The sequence below is a fragment of the Aulostomus chinensis genome, chromosome 19 (genome assembly GCF_037954235.1).
Source record: "Aulostomus chinensis isolate RoL2024-O1b breed Wild chromosome 19, RoL_Achi_v1.0, whole genome shotgun sequence".
Classification (NCBI taxonomy): domain Eukaryota; kingdom Metazoa; phylum Chordata; class Actinopteri; order Syngnathiformes; family Aulostomidae; genus Aulostomus; species Aulostomus chinensis.
The window spans coordinates 537,501-557,500 of NC_141338.1; the positions used below are offsets into that span (position 1 = coordinate 537,501).

Here is a 20,000-nt window from a genome sequence, read left to right on the forward strand (position 1 = left end):
CAGATGGAGTCGGACAGGAAGTCCACACATGAATGGAAGTGTGAATCCGGTCGAGGTTTAAAATGAACCCCGTGCCGACTCCTGACCAATAAAACTGACAGAAAAGGGCAGTAAAAGTGTGAGCGATGGAAACAAACCAACAGACAGCGAGCACATCAGCAGAATCTCAGCAGAACCCAAGGCAGCCGTGTGATCGTGGCGTACTGAAGTGAAGTGAGACGTCAGAGCTACGAACCCAGCGAGGCGTAAGTGTCTTTGAGGTCTTCTTTATCGATGAACCCGTCCCTGTTCTGGTCGATCAGCGTGAATGCCTGGTGGAGAGCGTTAGATGATCAAGGTCACCCTGCGTCAGATGACCATGTTCCCCCTTTGAACTCCTGGATCACATGACCACCTTACCTCTTTGAACTCCTGGATCTGAGTCTGCTCAAACATGGAGAAGACGTTGGACGAGGCTCTCTGAGCTCTTTTGGCTCCGCCCTCCTTCTTCTTTGTCTTTCTGCTGGCCTGATGAAGCGTAAACGTTACTTGTGTCATTACAGAACCTCCTGATTGGACCTCTGATCTAATTGGGACCTTCAAAATATTCAGAATTCATTTTTTATAAATGTCAGGTACATTTGTGGTGACAGTTCGGTCCTAAGAGACAAATCAAAGCAGGAGGAACTCCTCTTCCTGCTCTCCTCTTCACTTCCTCAAAAACTCTGAAAACTCTGCACAAAATTCAAGCAGGATGTGAATTTGTGTATTAGACTGGTTTTAGGGCGGCCCGGTGGAGCAGTGGTCCTCACGGTGGCCCCCAGCAAGAAGGTTGTGGGTGGAGCAGTGGTCCTCACGGTGGCCCCCAGCAAGAAGGTTGTGGGTGGAGCAGCGGTCCTCACGGTGGCCCCCCACCAAGAAGGTTGTGGGTGGAGCAGTGGTCCTCCCTGTGGCCCCCAGCAAGAAGGTTGTGGGTGGAGCAGTGGTCCTCCCTGTGGCCCCCAGCAAGAAGGTTGTGGGTGGAGCAGTGGTCCTCCCTGTGGCCCCCCAGCAAGAAGGTTGTGGGTGGAGCCCCGGCTGCAGCACGGGGTCTTTCTGGGTGAGTCTCCATGTTCTCCCTGTTCCTGCTGGGTTCTCTCTGGTACTCCAGCTTCCTCCACAGTCCAAAGACATCAAGAGGGACCAGGTTAATCCAGACTCTAAATTGACCGTAGGCGTGGCTGGGAGAGACAATGGTTGTCTGTCTCTATGTGTTGGCCCTGCCATGGACTGGTGACCTGTCCAGGGGGAAGGCTGCTGGGATAGGCTCCACCCCCACCACCCTGAACAGGAGAAGAGGGAGAACATGGAGGGATGGCATGGCCCAACCCCCTTTTTGACCCTGTGACCTTCATAGGGCACCCATAAAAGACCTACAAAAAAGACCTTGAGGGTGAGGGTGCATGACCTCTAGCACCACCTGGTGGGGTGACTGCTGTGCTGCAGTGCGGCACATCAGCCGGCTCCTTTATGTGACATCCAAACGTTGCTGGTGTGTAAATAAACCGATCGCGCATCAGAGCCACTGGAGGCTAAAACAATGAAGAGAAGATTCAGAGGAAGTAAAAAAGTAGTAGTTGTAGTCGTAGTAGTTGTAGTAATAGTAGGCGTATTAGTTGTAGTAGTAGTAGGCATAGTAGTTGTAGTAATAGTAGGCGTATTAGTTGTAGTAGTAGTAGGCGTAGTAGTTGTAGTAATAGTAGGCGTATTAGTTGTAGTAGTAGTAGTCGTAGTAGTTGTAGTAATAGTAGGCGTATTAGTTGTAGTAGTAGTAGGCGTAGCAGTTGTAGTAATAGTAGGCGTATGAGTTGTAGTAGTAGTAGGCGTAGCAGTTGTAGTAATAGTAGGCGTATTAGTTGTAGTAGTAGTAGTCGTAATAGTTGTAGTAATAGTAGGCGTAGTAGTTGTAGTAGTAGTAGGCGTAGTAGTTGTAGTAATAGTAGGCGTATTAGTTGTAGTAGTAGTAGGCGTAGTAGTTGTAGTAATAGTAGGCGTATTAGTTGTAGTAGTAGTAGGCGTAGTAGTTGTAGTAATAGTAGGCGTATTAGTTGTAGTAGTAGTAGTCGTAGTAGTTGTAGTAATAGTAGGCGTATTAGTTGTAGTAATAGTAGGCGTAGTAGTTGTAGTAGTAGTAGTCGTAGTAGTTGTAGTAATAGTAGGCGTATTAGTTGTAGTAGTAGTAGTCGTAGTAGTTGTAGTAATAGTAGGCGTATTAGTTGTAGTAGTAGTAGTTGTAGTAATAGTAGGCGTATTAGTTGTAGTAGTAGTAGTCGTAGTAGTTGTAGTAATAGTAGGCGTATTAGTTGTAGTAGTAGTAGTCGTAGTAGTTGTAGTAATAGTAGGCGTATTAGTTGTAGTAGTAGTAGTCGTAGCAGTTGTAGTAATAGTAGGCGTATTAGTTGTAGTAGTAGTAGGCGTAGTAGTTGTAGTAATAGTTGGCGTATTAGTTGTAGTAGTAGTAGTCGTAGTAGTTGTAGTAATAGTAGGCGTATTAGTTGTAGTAGTAGTAGTCGTAGTAGTTGTAGTAATAGTAGGCGTATTAGTTGTAGTAGTAGTAGTCGTAGTAGTTGTAGTAATAGTAGGCGTATTAGTTGTAGTAGTAGTAGTCGTAGTAGTTGTAGTAATAGTAGGCGTATTAGTTGTAGTAGTAGTAGTCGTAGTAGTTGTAGTAATAGTAGGCGTATAAGTTGTAGTAGTAGTAGTCGTAGTAGTTGTAGTAATAGTAGGCGTATTAGTTGTAGTAATAGTAGGCGTATTAGTTGTAGTAATAGTTGTAGTAATAGTAGGCGTATTAGTTGTAGTAATAGTAGGCGTATTAGTTGTAGTAGTAGTAGGCGTAGTAGTTGTAGTAATAGTAGGCGTATTAGTTGTAGTAATAGTTGTAGTAATAGTAGGCGTATTAGTTGTAGTAATAGTAGGCGCATTAGTTGTAGTAATAGTAGGCGTATTAGTTGTAGTAATAGTAGGCGTATTAGTTGTAGTAATAGTTGTAGTAATAGTAGGCGTATTAGTTGTAGTAATAGTAGGCGTATTAGTTGTAGTAGTAGTAGGCGTAGTAGTTGTAGTAATAGTAGGCGTATTAGTTGTAGTAATAGTTGTAGTAATAGTAGGCGTATTAGTTGTAGTAATAGTAGGCGTATTAGTTGTAGTAATAGTAGGCGTATTAGTTGTAGTAATAGTAGGCGTATTAGTTGTAGTAATAGTAGGCGTATTAGTTGTAGTAGTAGTAGGCGTAGTAGTTGTAGTAATAGTAGGCGTATTAGTTGTAGTAATAGTAGGCGTATTAGTTGTAGTAGTAGTAATCGTAGTAGTTGTAGTAATAGTAGGCGTATTAGTTGTAGTAGTAGTAGTCGTAGTAGTTGTAGTAATAGTAGGCGTATTAGTTGTAGTAGTAGTAGTCGTAGTAGTTGTAGTAATAGTAGGCGTATTAGTTGTAGTAATAGTAGGCGTATTAGTTGTAGTAATAGTTGTAGTAATAGTAGGCGTATTAGTTGTAGTAGTAGTAGGCGTAGTAGTTGTAGTAATAGTAGGCGTATTAGTTGTAGTAATAGTTGTAGTAATAGTAGGCGTATTAGTTGTAGTAATAGTAGGCGTATTAGTTGTAGTAATAGTAGGCGTATTAGTTGTAGTAATAGTAGGCGTATTAGTTGTAGTAGTAGTAGGCGTAGTAGTTGTAGTAATAGTAGGCGTATTAGTTGTAGTAATAGTTGTAGTAATAGTAGGCGTATTAGTTGTAGTAATAGTAGGCGTATTAGTTGTAGTAATAGTAGGCGTATTAGTTGTAGTAGTTGTAGTTGTAGTAGTTGTAGTCGTAGTAGGCAAAGTAGTAGAAGTTAAAACATGGGACTGTTCTCTCGGATTAAAAAGTCACAAATTTGCAAGAACTTTTTCCGCCAACATGAAAGTGGCGTGATGAGGTCCATGCAGACGTCTGTCTCATCTCCCACTGTCAACCTCCTCCTGTTCTCTTCACGCCCATCAACAGAACAACACGTCAGCCAGAGTTCCACCAAATCACCCACAAAAATGAGTTCCCAAGGAACCACAGCAAGTAGAAAAACAGGAGACTAGAAGTACGACTACCAAATATTCAAGCAAAAAACTGGATGGGATACCAGAATTCCTATTGATGTCTTTCTTTCTGTTAAAGATTAAAGTACTGGTCATCTGGTGGAGGTCCAGGTGAGAACCTCCAGGACCCTAAAACTGGTCCCGTACAAGTTCCAGTGCAAATCTCTGACCTGGTGATGTGGGATCATCCTGTGCAGTGATACGTACCATCTCCCACCGCCGCTGCCGCTGCAGCAGTGAGCCTGAGTCAGAGCGTTTAAGTAGAGCAGCTGTCTGAGGGAAGTGGGGTCTTGAGGGACCTCAGACCCACAGAGTTCCCCTACATGGGCAGAATGTTTGGTGGAACCTGGTTCTCTGGAGGCCTGGAGACTGCTGCGCTTCTTAAGAACCTTTTAGAGGCTTTCTATTTGCAGAGATTCACCTCAGAGACAGACGAGGGACAACTGGGACGCTGATGGAAGAGTTCACGCCCTCCAGTACATAACAGGCCTTGCTGGACCCAGTCTGGACCAGTTCAGATGGAGTGGACCTGGACGGTGCTGAGTATCTCTGTTAAACTTTCCTTCTACAGAACAACTTCTGTCAATAAAACTTTGTCAAAATCAATTCCTGATTCTGTGGTCTGAGTTTTGCAGGGAGACCGACGACCACATTCAGATGAATCCTGCTCTTTCCTCCTGAGACCGAAGCCCCTGAGCTCTTCTACAGGCTCGTTCTTCAAACTACCAGCTGAAAATGTGAATGAAAAACTGAGACTCTACATTTGTTTGTGGTTGTGGAGGCTGGTGGCACTGAAACATCCAACTAATAACAGATATCCCAGAGAGAAGAACCTTCGGTTCTGAAGGAGACACCAGAGAACAGGAAAGATCCTCTGACGAGTCGGAATGTTCTGACCTTCACGCAAAAATCAACGCTTTTGTTGGACTTCAGCATTTGGAGATGTTTGTTCGTGAAGTTTCTTCTTGCTGGGGGGCCACAGTGAGAACCACTGCTCCACCGGGCTGCACCTGTTATTATTTGTAGTAGTATTAGTAGTAGCAGTAGCAGTATCAGTAGTAGTAGTAGTAACAACAACAACAACAACAATAATAATAATAAAGGCGGCCCGGTGCAGCACTGGTCCTCCCTGTGGCCCCCAGCAAGAAGGTTGTGGGTGGAGCCCCGGCTGCAGCACGGGGTCTTTCTGGGTGAGTCTCCATGTTCTCCCTGTTCCTGCTGGGTTCTCTCTGGTACTCCAGCTTCCTCCACAGTCCAAAGACATCAAGAGGGACCAGGTTAATCCAGACTCTAAATTGACCGTAGGCGTGGCTGGGAGAGCCAATGGTTGTCTGTCTCTATGTGTTGGCCCTGCCATGGACTGGTGACCTGTCCAGGGGGAAGGCTGCTGGGATAGGCTCCACCCCCACCACCCTGAACAGGAGAAGAGGGAGAACATGGAGGGATGGAATAACAATAATAACAACAACAACAACAATATAATAATAACAATAATAATAATAACAATAACAACAATAATAATAACAACAACAACAACAATAATAACAACAATAATAATAATAACAACAATAATAATAACAATAATAACAACAACAACAATAATTATAACAATAATAACAACAACAACAATAATAATCTATAATTCCACACATAAGGATTTTTTCCTGTTGATCTACTGAACAAATTATTCAATGAAACTCTGAATTGAATGAATTAAGGTTTTTTTTTTTCTTCTCCAGTCTGACTCTGATTCTTCCGCCTGGGCACTGAGGACATTGAACGTACCCCAGTTTTACTACACTACCCACAACCCCCCGTATCGAGCCATGTTGTAGGAAATCCGCTTGCGGCGGATTATTGTAATCCGACGGGGGTCTGGACGACACATCGGATCACGACAGAGCAGCAAAGCCAGCGGCCTGAAACAGATGCGGCTCTTCCGACAATAAAGGGATCAAGTCGGATATGATCTGCCGCTCCGCCCGGTGCTACTGAAGCGGCGATCGGCGGATCCCGGGGCCGATTTCCCTGACTGACGGCGGCTCGTCATCCCCGCTCCGCTCCGCAGCGCAGAGAAGGCGGCAGCCGCGTCCATCGCGGGTTAAACTCGTCTCTCTTTCCCCGCCAGGTGAAGCTCCAGCCCGCTCGGCTCGGTTCGGCTCGGCTCGCTGCCTGTCTGCGGAGTGAGGCTGCTCCGCGCCGCCGCTAACACCGCTAGCTAGCCTGGCTAGCTCGCCCCAGCTAGCTAGCTAGCTATTTCGGAATTGATCAAATTGAATTCAGAATTTAGCTCGTTTCCCGACACCCAGCCCCCAAAGCCGCAGGGAGGATGTCGGCCAAAGACCCCAACAAACTCTCCACCATCGAGCGACCCATCAAAGGTACGTGACGTGTGTTTCTGGACTGTTTCTTCAGGCTGCAGGAAGTTGCTGTCAAAGCTAGCTGCTAGCCGAGCCGCTGAAGGACAAGCAGCCCCGGTAACGGTTCATTACTCTCCCTCAGGCAAGTGGATCCCGGTGCTTGGTGCCGTCCCTGCCTGTCCAGGGAGGACGGCTACCCGGTGATAAGTCCACCAGCGGCGGCTAGCAGGTTAGCTCATTAGCTGAGCAGCAGCGCCAGGTGTCCGAGACGCTGCTGCACCTAGACGCGGCTCACGACCTGCGGCAGGATGCGGTTCATGTGTTCACCGACGCCCCGGTGACGCATTTACCGGCTGTTACACACGAAATATGAGTTACAGCGGCATGTAGTTGCGCTGAGTAACACGAAACAAACTCCCCGGTGTCGCCGGTAGTCACGGAGAGTGGAATTTGGTGAATGAAGGCGGGCAGGAGCCCACTACACACGCACACGCACTCACGCACGCACAGCAATGCAAGAACGGAGGAATAAACGATTTACAAACAGATGCTTCCCGATATTTGATGTGTGAGAAGTTTTGAACCGATCGGAACCAAGAGTTCCTCTGTGGAACTTAGTTCTGAGTGACGGAACCAGCCGGGCAGCACCTGCGCTCTTAGACCTTCATCATTGATCACAATCAACAAACCAGAGAACCATGTTCTATGTTCTATGTTCTCGCACACCAGATGACATGACGGAAGTGGATGTTACGTAACAGGCACGTTCTTGACCTCTGGCTGATGTTTAGATTTATTTTTTTTTTATTTCGCAGACTTTCTGGTGAAGCTCCTCTTCCTCCTCATCTTCCTCATGGGTCTTGATATGCAACAATCCACATTTGTCAGTTCAGTTCTGATTCTGGTACCAGAACTTTTTCCTGAGTAGTTTAGTTCATGGTGACATCATGACGTAGCAGGGAAGCTGAGAGAGGAACTACCTGAATATGAATGTGCCTCGGTTCCAGAGCAGCTGATGTGTTTCATACGTGGATGAGGATTCCTGTCTCCGGTCCTGTATTGGCTTGTTCAGCTCGAGTCATGACTTGGCGTCTGAACCGCCGTGTAAACACCATCAGTACCCGCATGCCAGAGCTGCTGATGAGCCCCAGATCAATACTGTTTATCTGCAGTGTTCATTGGTTCTCAGCCTGGTACCAATCTGAACCTGGGAATCACGGAACTACATCCATGTCTCTGTCCTCTGGCGTGTGCCGGCGTGTCTCTATCCTCTACATGTGTGAGGGGTTGGCGTCCAGCGGTCTGATTGTGCATCTGATTGGCTTAGTGTGTTTGAAGGCTTAAGTGTGTAAAGCTGCAGGAGACATTCAAGTCATTAAAGCTGTCCTTTTAATACTGCAGGTCAGTCACCACACACACACACACACACACGGACAAACACACACACAGACAAACACACATGGACATGGACATAGGATGCACACAGACAAACACACACACGGACACACACACACATGGACAAACACACACGCAGACAAACACACATGGACATGGACATAGGATGCACACAGACAAACACACACGGACACACACACACACGGACAAACACACATGGACAAACACACACACAGACAAACACACATGGACATGGACATAGGATGCACACAGACAAACACACACACGGACACACACACACAGACGGACATGGACACACACACACGCACACACACACTGACAATCACACACTGACGGACACACGGACACACACATGCACAGCAAAAAACACACAGACGGACAAACACACACACACTGACAAACACACACTGACGGACACACGGACACACACATGCACAGCAAAAAACACAGACGGACACACACACGGACAAACACACACACACGGACACACACTGACTGACACACACACACATGGACAAACACACAAGGACACACACAGACTGACACACACACACATGGACAAACACACAAGGACACACACACAGACTGACACACACACACATAGACAAACACGGACACACACACAGACTGACACACAAGGACACACACACACATAGACAAACACACAAGGACACACACACAGACTGACACACACACACGGACAAACACACACACCCCCACACACACACCCACACACGGACAAACACACAAGGAGACACACACACGGACAAACACACACACACTTCATCCAATAACCATTGAATGCCTTATGTATTTGGATGGGTTGGTGTCATTAAATTACAATGCTAATCATTGCTGTTGTTATGATTGTTATTGATGTTATTATGATTGCTGTTGTTATGATTGTTATTGATGTTATTATGATTGCTGTTGTTATGATTGTTATTGTTGTTGTTATTCTAAACACAAATGAATGAAAGGTTTTGCTCGTGTGTGTGTGTGTGTGTGTGTGTGTGTGTGTGTCAAGTGGTGTGTTTGTTCACTTTGACCTACAATTGGTTCATCACACATCAGAGTGACATGTTGTCGCTGGCGTCACGATGGTTCAGGGATGGTAGACTCACGCCATCACACACGCACGAGACGAGCTTCTTTCACACGCCACTGGTGGTGTGTGTGTGTGTGTGTGTGTGTGTGTGTTATATGATCATCACTATCGTTGAACATTAATTGAACCAAACCAGAACCAAATATCAGTTTCTAAAATAGTTTAATGATCTCAACAATCACCTGAAGCGTTGATCAGAAAACTGAAATATTGACGGTTGACTTGAACCCAAACCGCCATCAGTCTCGACGGAGGTTCTTAAATCTGACTGATTCAAGTTTTTCATTTTCAAATTGGTCATCAAGAGTCGTCAATAATTATTGATACTGACAGGAATGAAGAGCAGCCTGTCAGAACATTTGATGGAACTCAAGCAGCATCACACGTGGACACGCGTGAGGTTGGAACGTGGTTCCACTGACTCCCAGCAGCTACCACTGCAACATGCTCCAACACATACAACAAGCCTCAGCACGCCGCTGTGCCTCAACTACCAAACCACACCCACAAAGACGCCACCTACTGATCAAATGTTTGTTAATAAAAATCAGCTGATGATGAAAATGTTGTTGGAGTCACACTGCAGCTGTGTGTGTGTGTGTGTGTGTGTGTGTGTGTGTGTGTGTGTGTGGCAGCTTGGTTACAGCTGGTGATCGAATCACTCGGCTGGTGTGTAGTAGCTGATGTATGTATTGATTCTGGCCTCATCCATGATTGGCCCTGAGGACACACGTGTCCTGTGTCCTGCCGAGGGCCCCAGCACAGAGCTCTGCCAGGGGCCTGTCTTCTGTGTGTGTTACTAAAGCAGCTGTTCTCTGATCAGCGACTGCTGGAGGTTTGATTGAGGTCATCAAACACGGATGCGCCACTCCAGTTTTTACTTCCTGATATTGATCCTTTTGCCTGAACTTGTGGACTGATCCTTCTCCTCCTCCTTCTTCTTCTGTGGTGTTGAAGTGAGCTGCTGATGAACCAGTTCAGGAGCACTGACATGATTGGATGAACATGCGACCTGGTTTGGTTTCAGAATTGCTCGTTAAACGGGACCACTGGGTCACCAGCGTGTGTCGACACTAGCGCTACTGCTCAGGTTCTGATGTGTGCGTTGACATGGGTGTAGGGATGCTGGCGTGGGACACGTGTCACAGGAACCAGATTCATAAGCTTCTTTTAAGACTCGTTACCTGGATGTGAGTTGATTTGTGTCCCCCCTGCCTCAGATCCTCCGTCCATGGAGGTGACACATGGTGCTGCTGCAGTCACATGACTGCCCATCTGAATACATGTTAACAGTTTGTGGGGGGGGGACTGTCAGTCATTGTGGTTCATTATGAGCAACGCGTCATCCCTTCCTGACAGATGGGGCAGTTTATTGGAGGTGTGTGTGTGTGTGTGTGTGTGTTCTGCTGACATCAGTGTTTCACTCATGTTCCTTTTGTGTATCTGTGTATGTAGCGGTGCCATACCCTCCTGGCACACGCCTGACGGTCAAAGACCTGTATGTGGATGGGAGGCCCAGCGTGGAGCTGCTGAAGGCCCATCTGGTGAAGGAGGGCCGGCTGGAGGAGGAGGCGGCTCTACGCATCATCAACGAGGGCGCCATCATCCTCCGCCAGGAGAAATGCATGCTTGAAGTGGAAGCGCCCATCACAGGTAAGCCCCACCCCCAGGATGAGGTGTGCTGCTCATAGTTAGAAGGAACACGTGGGTGGGGAGTTCAGCGTGCAGGCGGTGTACATGATTCAAGACAGAATCCATCTTGAATCATCTGCAGTGTGTGGCGACGTCCACGGACAGTTCTTTGACCTGATGAAGCTGTTCGAGGTGGGCGGATCCCCCAGCAGTACCCGCTACCTGTTCCTTGGAGACTACGTGGACCGAGGCTACTTCAGCATTGAGGTAGGCTCTCTGCTCACTTCCTGCTTGAGTCACTGGACCTCTCTGAATTTGAATGGAACACCGGTGGTCTGCAGGAAGAGATGCTCCGTTTATCACCATAGAAGAAGAAATCCACTTGAAGAAGCTGCTTGTTGAATGAGTTCTGCTCTGATTGTCATGTTCTATTATTGGGGTGTAAATCTACGTGGTCAAGAAACTCTGACTGCAATAGTGTGCGTGTGTGTGTGTATGTGTGTGTGTGTGACCAGTGTGTCCTGTACCTGTGGGCTCTGAAGATCAACCACCCCAACACCCTCTTCCTCCTCAGAGGCAACCATGAGTGCCGGCACCTCACGGAGTACTTCACCTTCAAGCAGGAGTGTAAGTTACCCTGTGTGTGTGTGTGTGCACGTGTGTGTGTGTGTGTGTGTCCACTCATCTGATCGTGTGTGTGTGTGTGTGTGTGTGTCCACTCATCTGATCGTGTGTGTGTTCCAGGTAAAATCAAGTACTCTGAGCGAGTGTATGATGCCTGCATGGAGGCCTTCGACTGCTTGCCTCTGGCTGCTCTCCTCAACCAGCAGTTCCTGTGTGTTCACGGAGGTCTGAGCCCTGAGATCACCTGCCTGGATGACATACGCAAGGTAAGGCCACGCCCCCCTGCATCAGCCACTCATCCTTGCACCATTAGTTTACAGAAACAAGGTTCTTACAAAAGTCCTTGAATAATTACCTTGTGACCTCCAGGCCTGGGAAGTTGCAAAGTGAAATATACCTGGACTGAACTGTTGGTTTTGTTGTGTTGTGGTCAGCTGGATCGGTTCAAGGAGCCACCAGCATTCGGGCCCATGTGCGACCTGCTCTGGTCCGACCCGGGGGAGGACTACGGCTCTGAGAAGACCCAGGAACATTTCTGCCACAACAGCGTGAGAGGCTGCTCGTATTTCTACAGGTACGACTGTCGCCAGCAGCTTATCTCCTCCTTCGGCGATAGTGAGCATAAATGTTCGTGCTGGTGAAGGTCGCAGCGCTGCAGAACCCAGGATGATAAAACGTGACCTTCCATCACATCTCAAGACTGCAAATAAATCCACCGCACTGCATTTATTCATAACGCCAACACGAGGAGGAAACAGTGGACGACAGAGGGTCTCCTTCCTCGGAATGAGCAAACATGGCAGGTGATCCCTTCAAGATCAGTCCTGCTCGTTATTCTGAGTTGAACACGGTATACCTGTAACATGGGATATTTCCTGAGAGACTAAAGGAACAAGTCCTACACTCTGGAAACAGGTTGTCTGAGTAGAACGTCTGGTTCAGGTTAGGTCCGAAGATCAGGTGTGTGGTTTCCAGCAGCATGAGATATCAGCAGGTTCAGTTCTACATCAGATCCACCAGTAAACACCAGACTGGTGGAGGTTCAGTTCTACATCAGATCCACCAGTAAACACCGGACCGGTGGATGGTGGAGGTTCAGTTCTACATCAGATCCACCAGTAAACACCAGACCGGTGGATGGTGGAGGTTCAGGTCTACATCAGATCCACCAGTAAACACCAGACCGGTGGATGGTGGAGGTTCAGGTCTACATCTGATCCACCAGTAAACACCAGACTGGTGGATGGTGGAGGTTCAGTTCTACATCTGATCCACCAGTAAACACCAGACTGGTGGATGGTAGAGGTTCAGGTCTACATCAGATCCACCAGTAAACACCAGACCGGTGGATGGTGGAGGTTCAGTTCTACATCAGATCCACCAGTAAACACCAGACCGGTGGATGGTGAAGTGGTGGAGGGTCTGGTCACATGACCCAGGCCCTAGTCACAGGTGCTTGTAAGATCCGTGCTGGTGAGTTCTGGTCGCCAAGGCTCCACTCTGGTCAGCGTGGTCACTCTGGTGACTCCATGCGCGTCTCCTGGGATCAGTTCTAACCTCCTCAGTGTGTGAATGACCATGAGCCCGCGTGTTGTTCATCAGTATTTAGAGTAGAGCAGCAGAAGAAGATGTGACAGAACGTCAGGGTAGCGAGACAGTCGGATCTCAGTGTGGTGTAGTTTGTTAGTACCACATATAAATGTATGTGGTCAAGAAACTGTGATTGCAGTGTGTGTATGTGTGTGTGTGTGTTTCAGCTACCCAGCAGTATGTGACTTCCTGATGAACAACAACCTGTTGTCTGTAATACGAGCACATGAAGCCCAGGACGCAGGGTGAGTGGGTGGAACTGACAGCCACGGTTTATCTATCATTTAGCTCCTCCCCCCTTCCCAACATGCAACTGTGTTTCTGTCTGTCAGCTACCGAATGTACAGGAAAAGTCAGACGACAGGCTTCCCGTCTTTAATCACCATCTTCTCGGCGCCCAACTACCTGGACGTGTACAACAACAAAGGTAAAGAGATGCGAAGGCCGAAAACCATGGCAACAGCCTGAAACCTTGGCAACAGAGACAGGAAGTGCATCAGACTGCAGAGATGTTAATTGTGTGTGTGTGTGTGTGTGTGTGGTTCTTAGCTGCGGTGCTGAAATATGAGAATAACGTGATGAACATCCGACAGTTCAACTGCTCCCCCCACCCCTACTGGCTGCCCAACTTCATGGACGTCTTCACCTGGTCGCTGCCCTTTGTAGGAGAGAAAGGTTGGTGTCAAGGTTGTGACTGTCGCATGTCGTCTGGACAAAAAAGCTTTATATATTTTTACATGTTGGCCAGCTTCTCAAGCAATAAATTGTTTTACTCATTTGTGAAATATTTTTATGCCTAAAAATTGATTGATTGATTTTGTGTGTGTGTGTGTTTTCACAGTGACGGAGATGTTGGTGAATGTGTTGAACATCTGCTCTGATGACGAGCTGATGTCGGAGGGCGATGACACATGTGAAGGTAAGGGGGAGCCCCGCCCCCTCCCCTGTGGAAGTGGCCGGCACCTGCTGGATGTTGTTGGAGGAGCTTGTGAATTGCAGTGTCATGTGACTGGGGGTTGATTTACCACCAAAGCGGCATCAAAAGCCAGATGTTTGAGATGTTGTCATTTGGAGAGCAGCACCTGATGATGTCATTCACTTGAACAAGGCCCCCCCAACAGCAAGCATCACTTTCGACTGGTTATATAATCAGCTGTTAACGAGCAGTCAGACAAGCCTTTGAAACTGGTGTGAAGGTTGGCGTGTTGCCATAGTGACCACAGCAACCCGTCAACCTTCACCGCCCAGAGAGTGAGTGAGTCCGGGGGGGAAATGGCTACTCCTCCACGCTAACACAATGTCGCGAGGATCCACAGTGACAGCCCTCTGCGAGGGCTCCGCCCCTCTGACCTGCTGCTACTGGTTTCTCTGTTGATTACGTTAATGAGCGGCTCGCTCGCTGTGCACTGCGACGCCGCATTTACTGATGATGTCAGTCTGAATATTTGAATGGTGTCCAAGTGTTGTTGTTTTGCAGGAGGAGCGCCGGCCGTCAGGAAGGAGGTGATCAGGAATAAGATCCGAGCTATCGGGAAAATGGCGCGCGTCTTCTCTGTGCTCAGGTGGGTCCAGTCAGGGATCTGCTGGTGTCTCTGTCTTCTGGGTTCAGTGGCAGGAAGCTGCAGATTGACAACCTTCCCTCGCCTCATGCTGCCATCTCCATGCACGGCTCGATGACGTGTTGATCAGTATTCAGACGCTGTTGAGTCGTGAGGCGAATGACCTGTTTTATTAGTCTCAACGTTTTCATGTCAGCTGATGAAAACCTGCGTTCGTCGTGTTGCTCCTCCCGCGGCCCCCTGGCCGGTCGGCGAGCACATATTTATCTGCGTATCCTGAGTCAGTTTCATTATTAGTTTGAGCCCAAACCACTTTGATCGTGGAGACCAGCACTGCCCTGCCCTCTGAACCGTGATTCTTCAGGTACTTTGAAACAAAACTGGAATGTAAGTTTTCCTCATTTGGCTGAGGGCCCTTGGGTGTCCTTGGACCCATGGTTGAGACCCCCTGCTCTTTCAGATGATTCTAATGAAAACATGGCTGTGACTACGATCTCAATCCTGCACGCAGCAACACGAGGCTTTAATCTCAGCGGGACAATTTTAATTGACCGAAAGAGCAAATGAGCTTTTTGGACAGAAGGTTGTTTTTTTCAGTCGTGTTCCACTTCCAGTAAAAGACTAATGACTTTCCCTGTGACTCCACGCGTCCTCCTTTAGTCTGACAAGTGTGTCACCAGAACACGACGACGCGATTAACTTGAATATTTAAAGGCCCGAGACACAGCACAGACCTGATCACTATTGATCGCCGCAACATCCATGACTCTGTGTTTCACATCAGTGACACTGGGGAAGGAACTGCTGATACCATCAGATGAAGAACACCAGAGAAGAAGAGAGCAGCTGAACGATGCAAGTCTGTTAAAATGTCACCATCATGGTCATGTGACTGGTGTGTGTGTGTGTGTGTGTGTGTGTGTGTGTGTGTGTGTGTGTGTGTGTGTGTGTGTGTTCTTAGAGAGGAGAATGAGAGCGTGCTCCAGCTGAAGGGGCTGACCCCGACTGGAACGCTGCCTCTCGGTGTTTTGTCAGGAGGTCGGCGAACTCTGCAAAGCGGTGAGTGTGAACGCAGCCGACACTCAAACGGAATCCAGCTCGCACTAACATGCCTGCTCTCACATGGAGACTAACAACTCACACACTCGCTGTGCGGCCCAGAGGACCAGCAGGGATGTGGGCGGGGGATTTCCTGAGTTCTGACCCCTGAAAAAAACGATGGTACTCACTGCAGAGTCCCCCCCGCCCCCATCCTGTTGTCTAGCGTCATCCCTCTTAGCCTTGCTTCACTGCCGTAGTCCAGCGCCATCACTGTGGTGTAGTTCCACCTCTCAGGTCGTTTCACTCCTCTATTCTAGCTCCCCCCGTCCCCCTCCAAAGCTCTAGTCTAACCCCACCCCTCTAGACTAGATCCACCCCTCTAGTCTTAGCACCACCCCTCTAATCATAGCTCCACTCCTCTAGTCTTGCTCCACTCCTCTAGTCTTGCTCCACCCCTCTAGTCTTAGCTCCACCCCTCTAGTCTAGCTCCACCCCTCTAGTCTAGCTCCACTCCTCTAGTCTTAGCTCCACCCCTCTAGTCATAGCTCCACTCCTCTAGTCTAGCTCCACTCCTCTAGTCTTAGCTCCACCCCTCTAGTCTAGCTCCACCCCAGTAGTCTAGCTCCTCTCCTCTAGTCTTTGCTCCACCCCTCTAGTCATAGCTCCACTGCTCTAGTCTAACCACACTCCTCTAGTCTTGCTCTACCCCTCTAGTCTTAGCTCCACTCTTGTAGTCTTGCTCCACCCCTCTAGTCTTAGCTCCACCCCTCTAATCTAGCTCCACCCTCTAGTCTTGCTCCCCCCAGTCTAGCTCCACCCCTCTAGTCATAGTTCCACCCCTCTAGTCATAGCTACACTCCTGTAGTCTAACCACACTCCTCTATTCTTGCTCCACCCCTCTAGTCTAGCTCCACCCCTCTAGTCTTAGCTCCACTCTTCTAGTCTTGCTCCACCCCTCTAGTCTAAGCTCCACCCCTCTAGTCTTAGCTCCACTGCTCTAGTCTTAGCTCCACTCCTCTAGTCTAATCACACTCCTCTAGTCTTGCTCCACCCCTCTAGTCTAAGCTCTACCCCTCTAGTCTTAGCTCCACTCCTCTAGTCTAGCTCCACTGCTCTAGTCTAACCACACTCCTCTAGTCTTGCTCCACCTCTCTAGTCTAGCTCCACTCATCTAGTCTTAGCTCCACCCCTCTAGTCTTAGCTCCACCCCTCTAGTCTTAGCTCCACTGCTCTAGTCTAAGCTCCACCCCTCTAGTCTTAGCTCCACCCCTCTAGTCTAACTACACTCCTGTAGTCTAGCTCCACCCCTCTAGTCTAACTACACTCCTGTAGTCTAGCTCCACCCCTGTAGTCTAGCTCCACCCCTCTAGTCTAACTACACTCCTGTAGTCTAGCTCCACCCCTCTAGTCTAACTACACTCCTGTAGTCTAGCTCCACCCCTCTAGTCTAGCTCCACCCCTCTAGTCTAACTACACTCCTGTAGTCTAGCTCCACCCCTCTAGTCTAACTACACTCCTGTAGTCTAGCTCCACCCCTCTAGTCTAGCTCCACCCCTCTAGTCTAGCTCCACCCCTCTAGTCTAACTACACTCCTGTAGTCTAGCTCCACCCCTCTAGTCTAGCTCCACCCCTCTAGTCTAACTACACTCCTGTAGTCTAGCTCCACCCCTCTAGTCTAACTACACTCCTCTAGTCTAGCTCCACCCCTCTAGTCTAGCAAACAGTTTTGGGATGTCTTACACTGTTGTGTTGAATTGTGGTCTTTAAAGAGCATCAAGCAGGCTCCTCTTGCTAATCTAAGCTGTGACCTCTGACCCGATGCCTCAACACACGCTAACAAACTGGTTACATCCTGATGAATGTGTAGATGGAGCTAACGGGGGGGGTTCTTGATGGTTGTGTTTACTGACTTGACTGACAGCTGTGATAACGTGACTAAATGCACTGATAAACCTTCCACTCTCTCTCCATCGGTCGGGCATGGCACCTCTACTCACGCTTACACAGCCACCGTAGAGGCAGAAGAGGCACGAGGTATGCAACTGTCCGTCCTTCTGTGTCCTTCTCTGTGTCGTCTGTCTTCTTCTGTGTTTTTAACTTTGTCAGTGATGCTTCTGGTGTTCTCAGGCAGACACAATGTGAAACCAAGTCAGTGTCACTGCAGCGCTGCCAGTAGCTCCTCCCACTATTGTTCTAGTTTGAACTCTGTGACGGTGAGCTCAGGAACCAGCCTCTGATCTTCACAGTTGAAGCTTCTATTAGCTACAGTGAGACTGCGGCCTCTGAACCTCCAGCACTTCCCGTCACTTGTTTCACATCCTGTAGTTCACAGGTGTGAGCTGATCGTGTCACTCAGCTGTGGCCATCATGGCTGCTGCAAACCCCAGCCTGTCACTGACTGTTTCATCAAATATCACATGAACGTTACACGTCATTCAAGAACCGTCGGAGCTTTGGAAATGAACACCATTTGTTTCTGAAGTTTCTGACAGGTGACTGAGTCACGCTGGCTTTTCTGAGCTGCTGGTGGGTTCAGAGGGTCAAAAGTCAGATGAATGACAAGTATGAATCCTGCTAAGGGTTGCAGATTGAGGTGATTTCTGAGCTGAAGCTCTAGTTTATTGGACTGATTGATAACTGAATTGAGAACTTCAGTGAAAAACTGAATAAAAAGTTAAACATCTTGAGCTTCTAACAGTTCTCAGATCAGTTTCCTGTTTTTTCCTAACATTCAAAATAGATGCAATGAATAAAAGTCCCTGAAGTTTGGACTTAAGGGCTGCTTATTTCTCATGATAGCGCAAGGAAGAAACCCCGCCCACCAACGCAGGTGAACAGGACGTATTCAACTATGGTTATGATGTTTGTGCATCGGTGGAACATTTGAAGTTTGAAACATGTAGAACAGACAGTTTTAATTCTGGCTATCAGTCAGAGCTCTTGCTCTTGGGAGGGGTTAGCATAGCTGCTGGCTGACTGCAAGCTGGCTGGCTGGTGGCTGGTCGCTGGCTGGCTGGTCGGCAGCTGGTGGCTGGTTGCTGGCTGGTGGCTGGTCGCTGGCTGGCTGGTCGGCGGTTGCTGGCTGGTGGCTGGTCGCTGGCTGGCTGGTCGGCGGCTGGTGGCTGGTTGCTGGCTGGTGGCTGGTTGCTGGCTGGTCGGCAGCTGGTGGCTGGTTGCTGGCTGGTGGCTGGTTGCTGGCTGGTGGCTGGTTGCTGGCTGGCTGGTCGGTGGCTGCTGGCTGGTTGCTGGCTGCTGGCTGGTTGCTGGCTGGCTGGTCGGCGGCTGGTGGCTGGTTGCTGGCTGGTGGCTGGTCGCTGGCTGGTTGGTCGCTGGCTGGCTGGTGGCTGGCTGGTGGCTGGTCGCTGGCTGGTTGGTGGCTGGCTGGTCACTGGCTGGTCATTGGCTGTGCCTGGCTGGTCGCTGGCTGGTCACTGGCTGGCTGGTTGCTGGCTGGTTGGTCGCTGGCTGGCTGGTCACTGGCTGGTGGCTGGCTGGTCACTGGCTGGTCGCTCGCTGGTCACTGGCTGGTCACTGGCTGGTCGCTGGCTGGTCACTGGCTGGTCACTGGCTGGTCGCTGGCTGGTCACTGGCTGTGCCTGGCTGGTCGCTGGCTGGCTGGTCACTGGCTGGCTGGTCGCTGGCTGGCTGGTCGCTGGCTGGTCACTGGCTGGCTGGTCGCTGGCTGGTTGGTCGCTGGCTGGCTGGTGGCTGGCTGGCTGGTCGCTGGCTGGCTGGTGGCTGGCTGGTCGCTGGCTGGCTGGTGGCTGGCTGGCTGGTCGCTGGCTGGCTGGTGGCTGGCTGGTCGCTGGCTGGCTGGTGGCTGGCTGGTCGCTGGCTGGTTGGTGGCTGGCTGGCTGGTCACTGGCTGGTCGCTGGCTGGTCACTGGCTGTGCCTGGCTGGTCACTGGCTGTGCCTGGCCGGTCGCTGGCTGGCTGGTCGCTGGCTGGTCACTGGCTGGCTGGTCGCTGGCTGGTTGGTCGCTGGCTGGCTGGTGGCTGGCTGGCTGGTGGCTGGCTGGCTGGTCGCTGGCTGGCTGGTGGCTGGCTGGTGGCTGGCTGGCTGGTGGCTGGCTGGTCGCTGGCTGGCTGGCTGGTCGCTGGCTGGTCGCTGGCTGGAGGCTGGCTGGTGGCTGGCTGGTCACTGGCTGGTGGCTGGCTGGTCGCTGGCTGGTCACTGGCTGGAGGCTGGCTGGTGGCTGGCTGGTGGCTGGCTGGTCGCTGGCTGGTGGCTGGCTGGTCGCTGGCTGGTTGGTCGCTGGCTGGTCACTGGCTGGTGGCTGGCTGGAGGCTGGCTGGAGGCTGGCTGGTGGCTGGCTGGTCGCTGGCTGGAGGCTGGCTGGTGGCTGGCTGGTCGCTGGCTGGAGGCTGGCTGGTGGCTGGCTGGTGACTGGCTGGAGGCTGGCTGGTCGCTGGCTGGTCACTGGCTGGTGGCTGGCTGGTCGCTGGCTGGTTGGTCACTGGCTGGTGGCTGGCTGGTCACTGTCTGGTGGCTGGCTGGCTGGTGGCTGGCTGGAGGCTGGCTGGTGGCTGGCTGGTCACTGGCTGGTGGCTGGCTTGTCGCTGGCTGGAGGCTGGCTGGTC

General features: G+C 49.8%; 2 protein-coding genes across 6 annotated transcripts in view; one reads left to right on the forward strand and one right to left on the reverse strand.

Annotated features, from left to right (window-relative positions):
• Nucleotides 1-1,193, reverse strand: part of LOC147243523 (myosin light chain 5-like) — a 13,564-nt gene extending 12,371 nt beyond the window's left edge. The window contains exons 1-2 of one of the 3 annotated variants that reach the window (XM_086186489.1): nt 400-1,193; nt 236-311 (exon numbers count right to left, since the gene is read on the reverse strand). In XM_086186489.1, coding sequence (XP_086042615.1) covers nt 236-311; nt 400-537 — 214 coding nt within the window. In that variant the 5' untranslated portion in view covers nt 538-1,193. The remainder of the gene's footprint in view (nt 1-235; nt 312-399) is intronic. The other 2 variants (XM_086186488.1, XM_086186487.1) reach the window with 2 other exon arrangements.
• A 4,720-nt stretch (nt 1,194-5,913) lies between these two features.
• The window catches only part of ppp3ccb (protein phosphatase 3, catalytic subunit, gamma isozyme, b), an 18,232-nt gene continuing 4,145 nt past the window's right edge, over nt 5,914-20,000 (forward strand). For 2 of the 3 annotated variants that reach the window (XM_086186800.1, XM_086186801.1), the window contains exons 1-13: nt 5,914-6,470; nt 10,429-10,626; nt 10,748-10,872; nt 11,121-11,232; nt 11,350-11,495; nt 11,664-11,803; nt 12,987-13,064; nt 13,152-13,246; nt 13,369-13,494; nt 13,661-13,738; nt 14,297-14,381; nt 15,340-15,437; nt 17,427-17,453. In XM_086186800.1, the coding sequence (XP_086042926.1) occupies nt 6,419-6,470; nt 10,429-10,626; nt 10,748-10,872; nt 11,121-11,232; nt 11,350-11,495; nt 11,664-11,803; nt 12,987-13,064; nt 13,152-13,246; nt 13,369-13,494; nt 13,661-13,738; nt 14,297-14,381; nt 15,340-15,437; nt 17,427-17,453 (1,360 nt within the window). In that variant the 5' untranslated portion in view covers nt 5,914-6,418. The remainder of the gene's footprint in view (nt 6,471-10,428; nt 10,627-10,747; nt 10,873-11,120; nt 11,233-11,349; nt 11,496-11,663; nt 11,804-12,986; nt 13,065-13,151; nt 13,247-13,368; nt 13,495-13,660; nt 13,739-14,296; nt 14,382-15,339; nt 15,438-17,426; nt 17,454-20,000) is intronic. The other variant, XM_086186802.1, reaches the window with a different exon arrangement.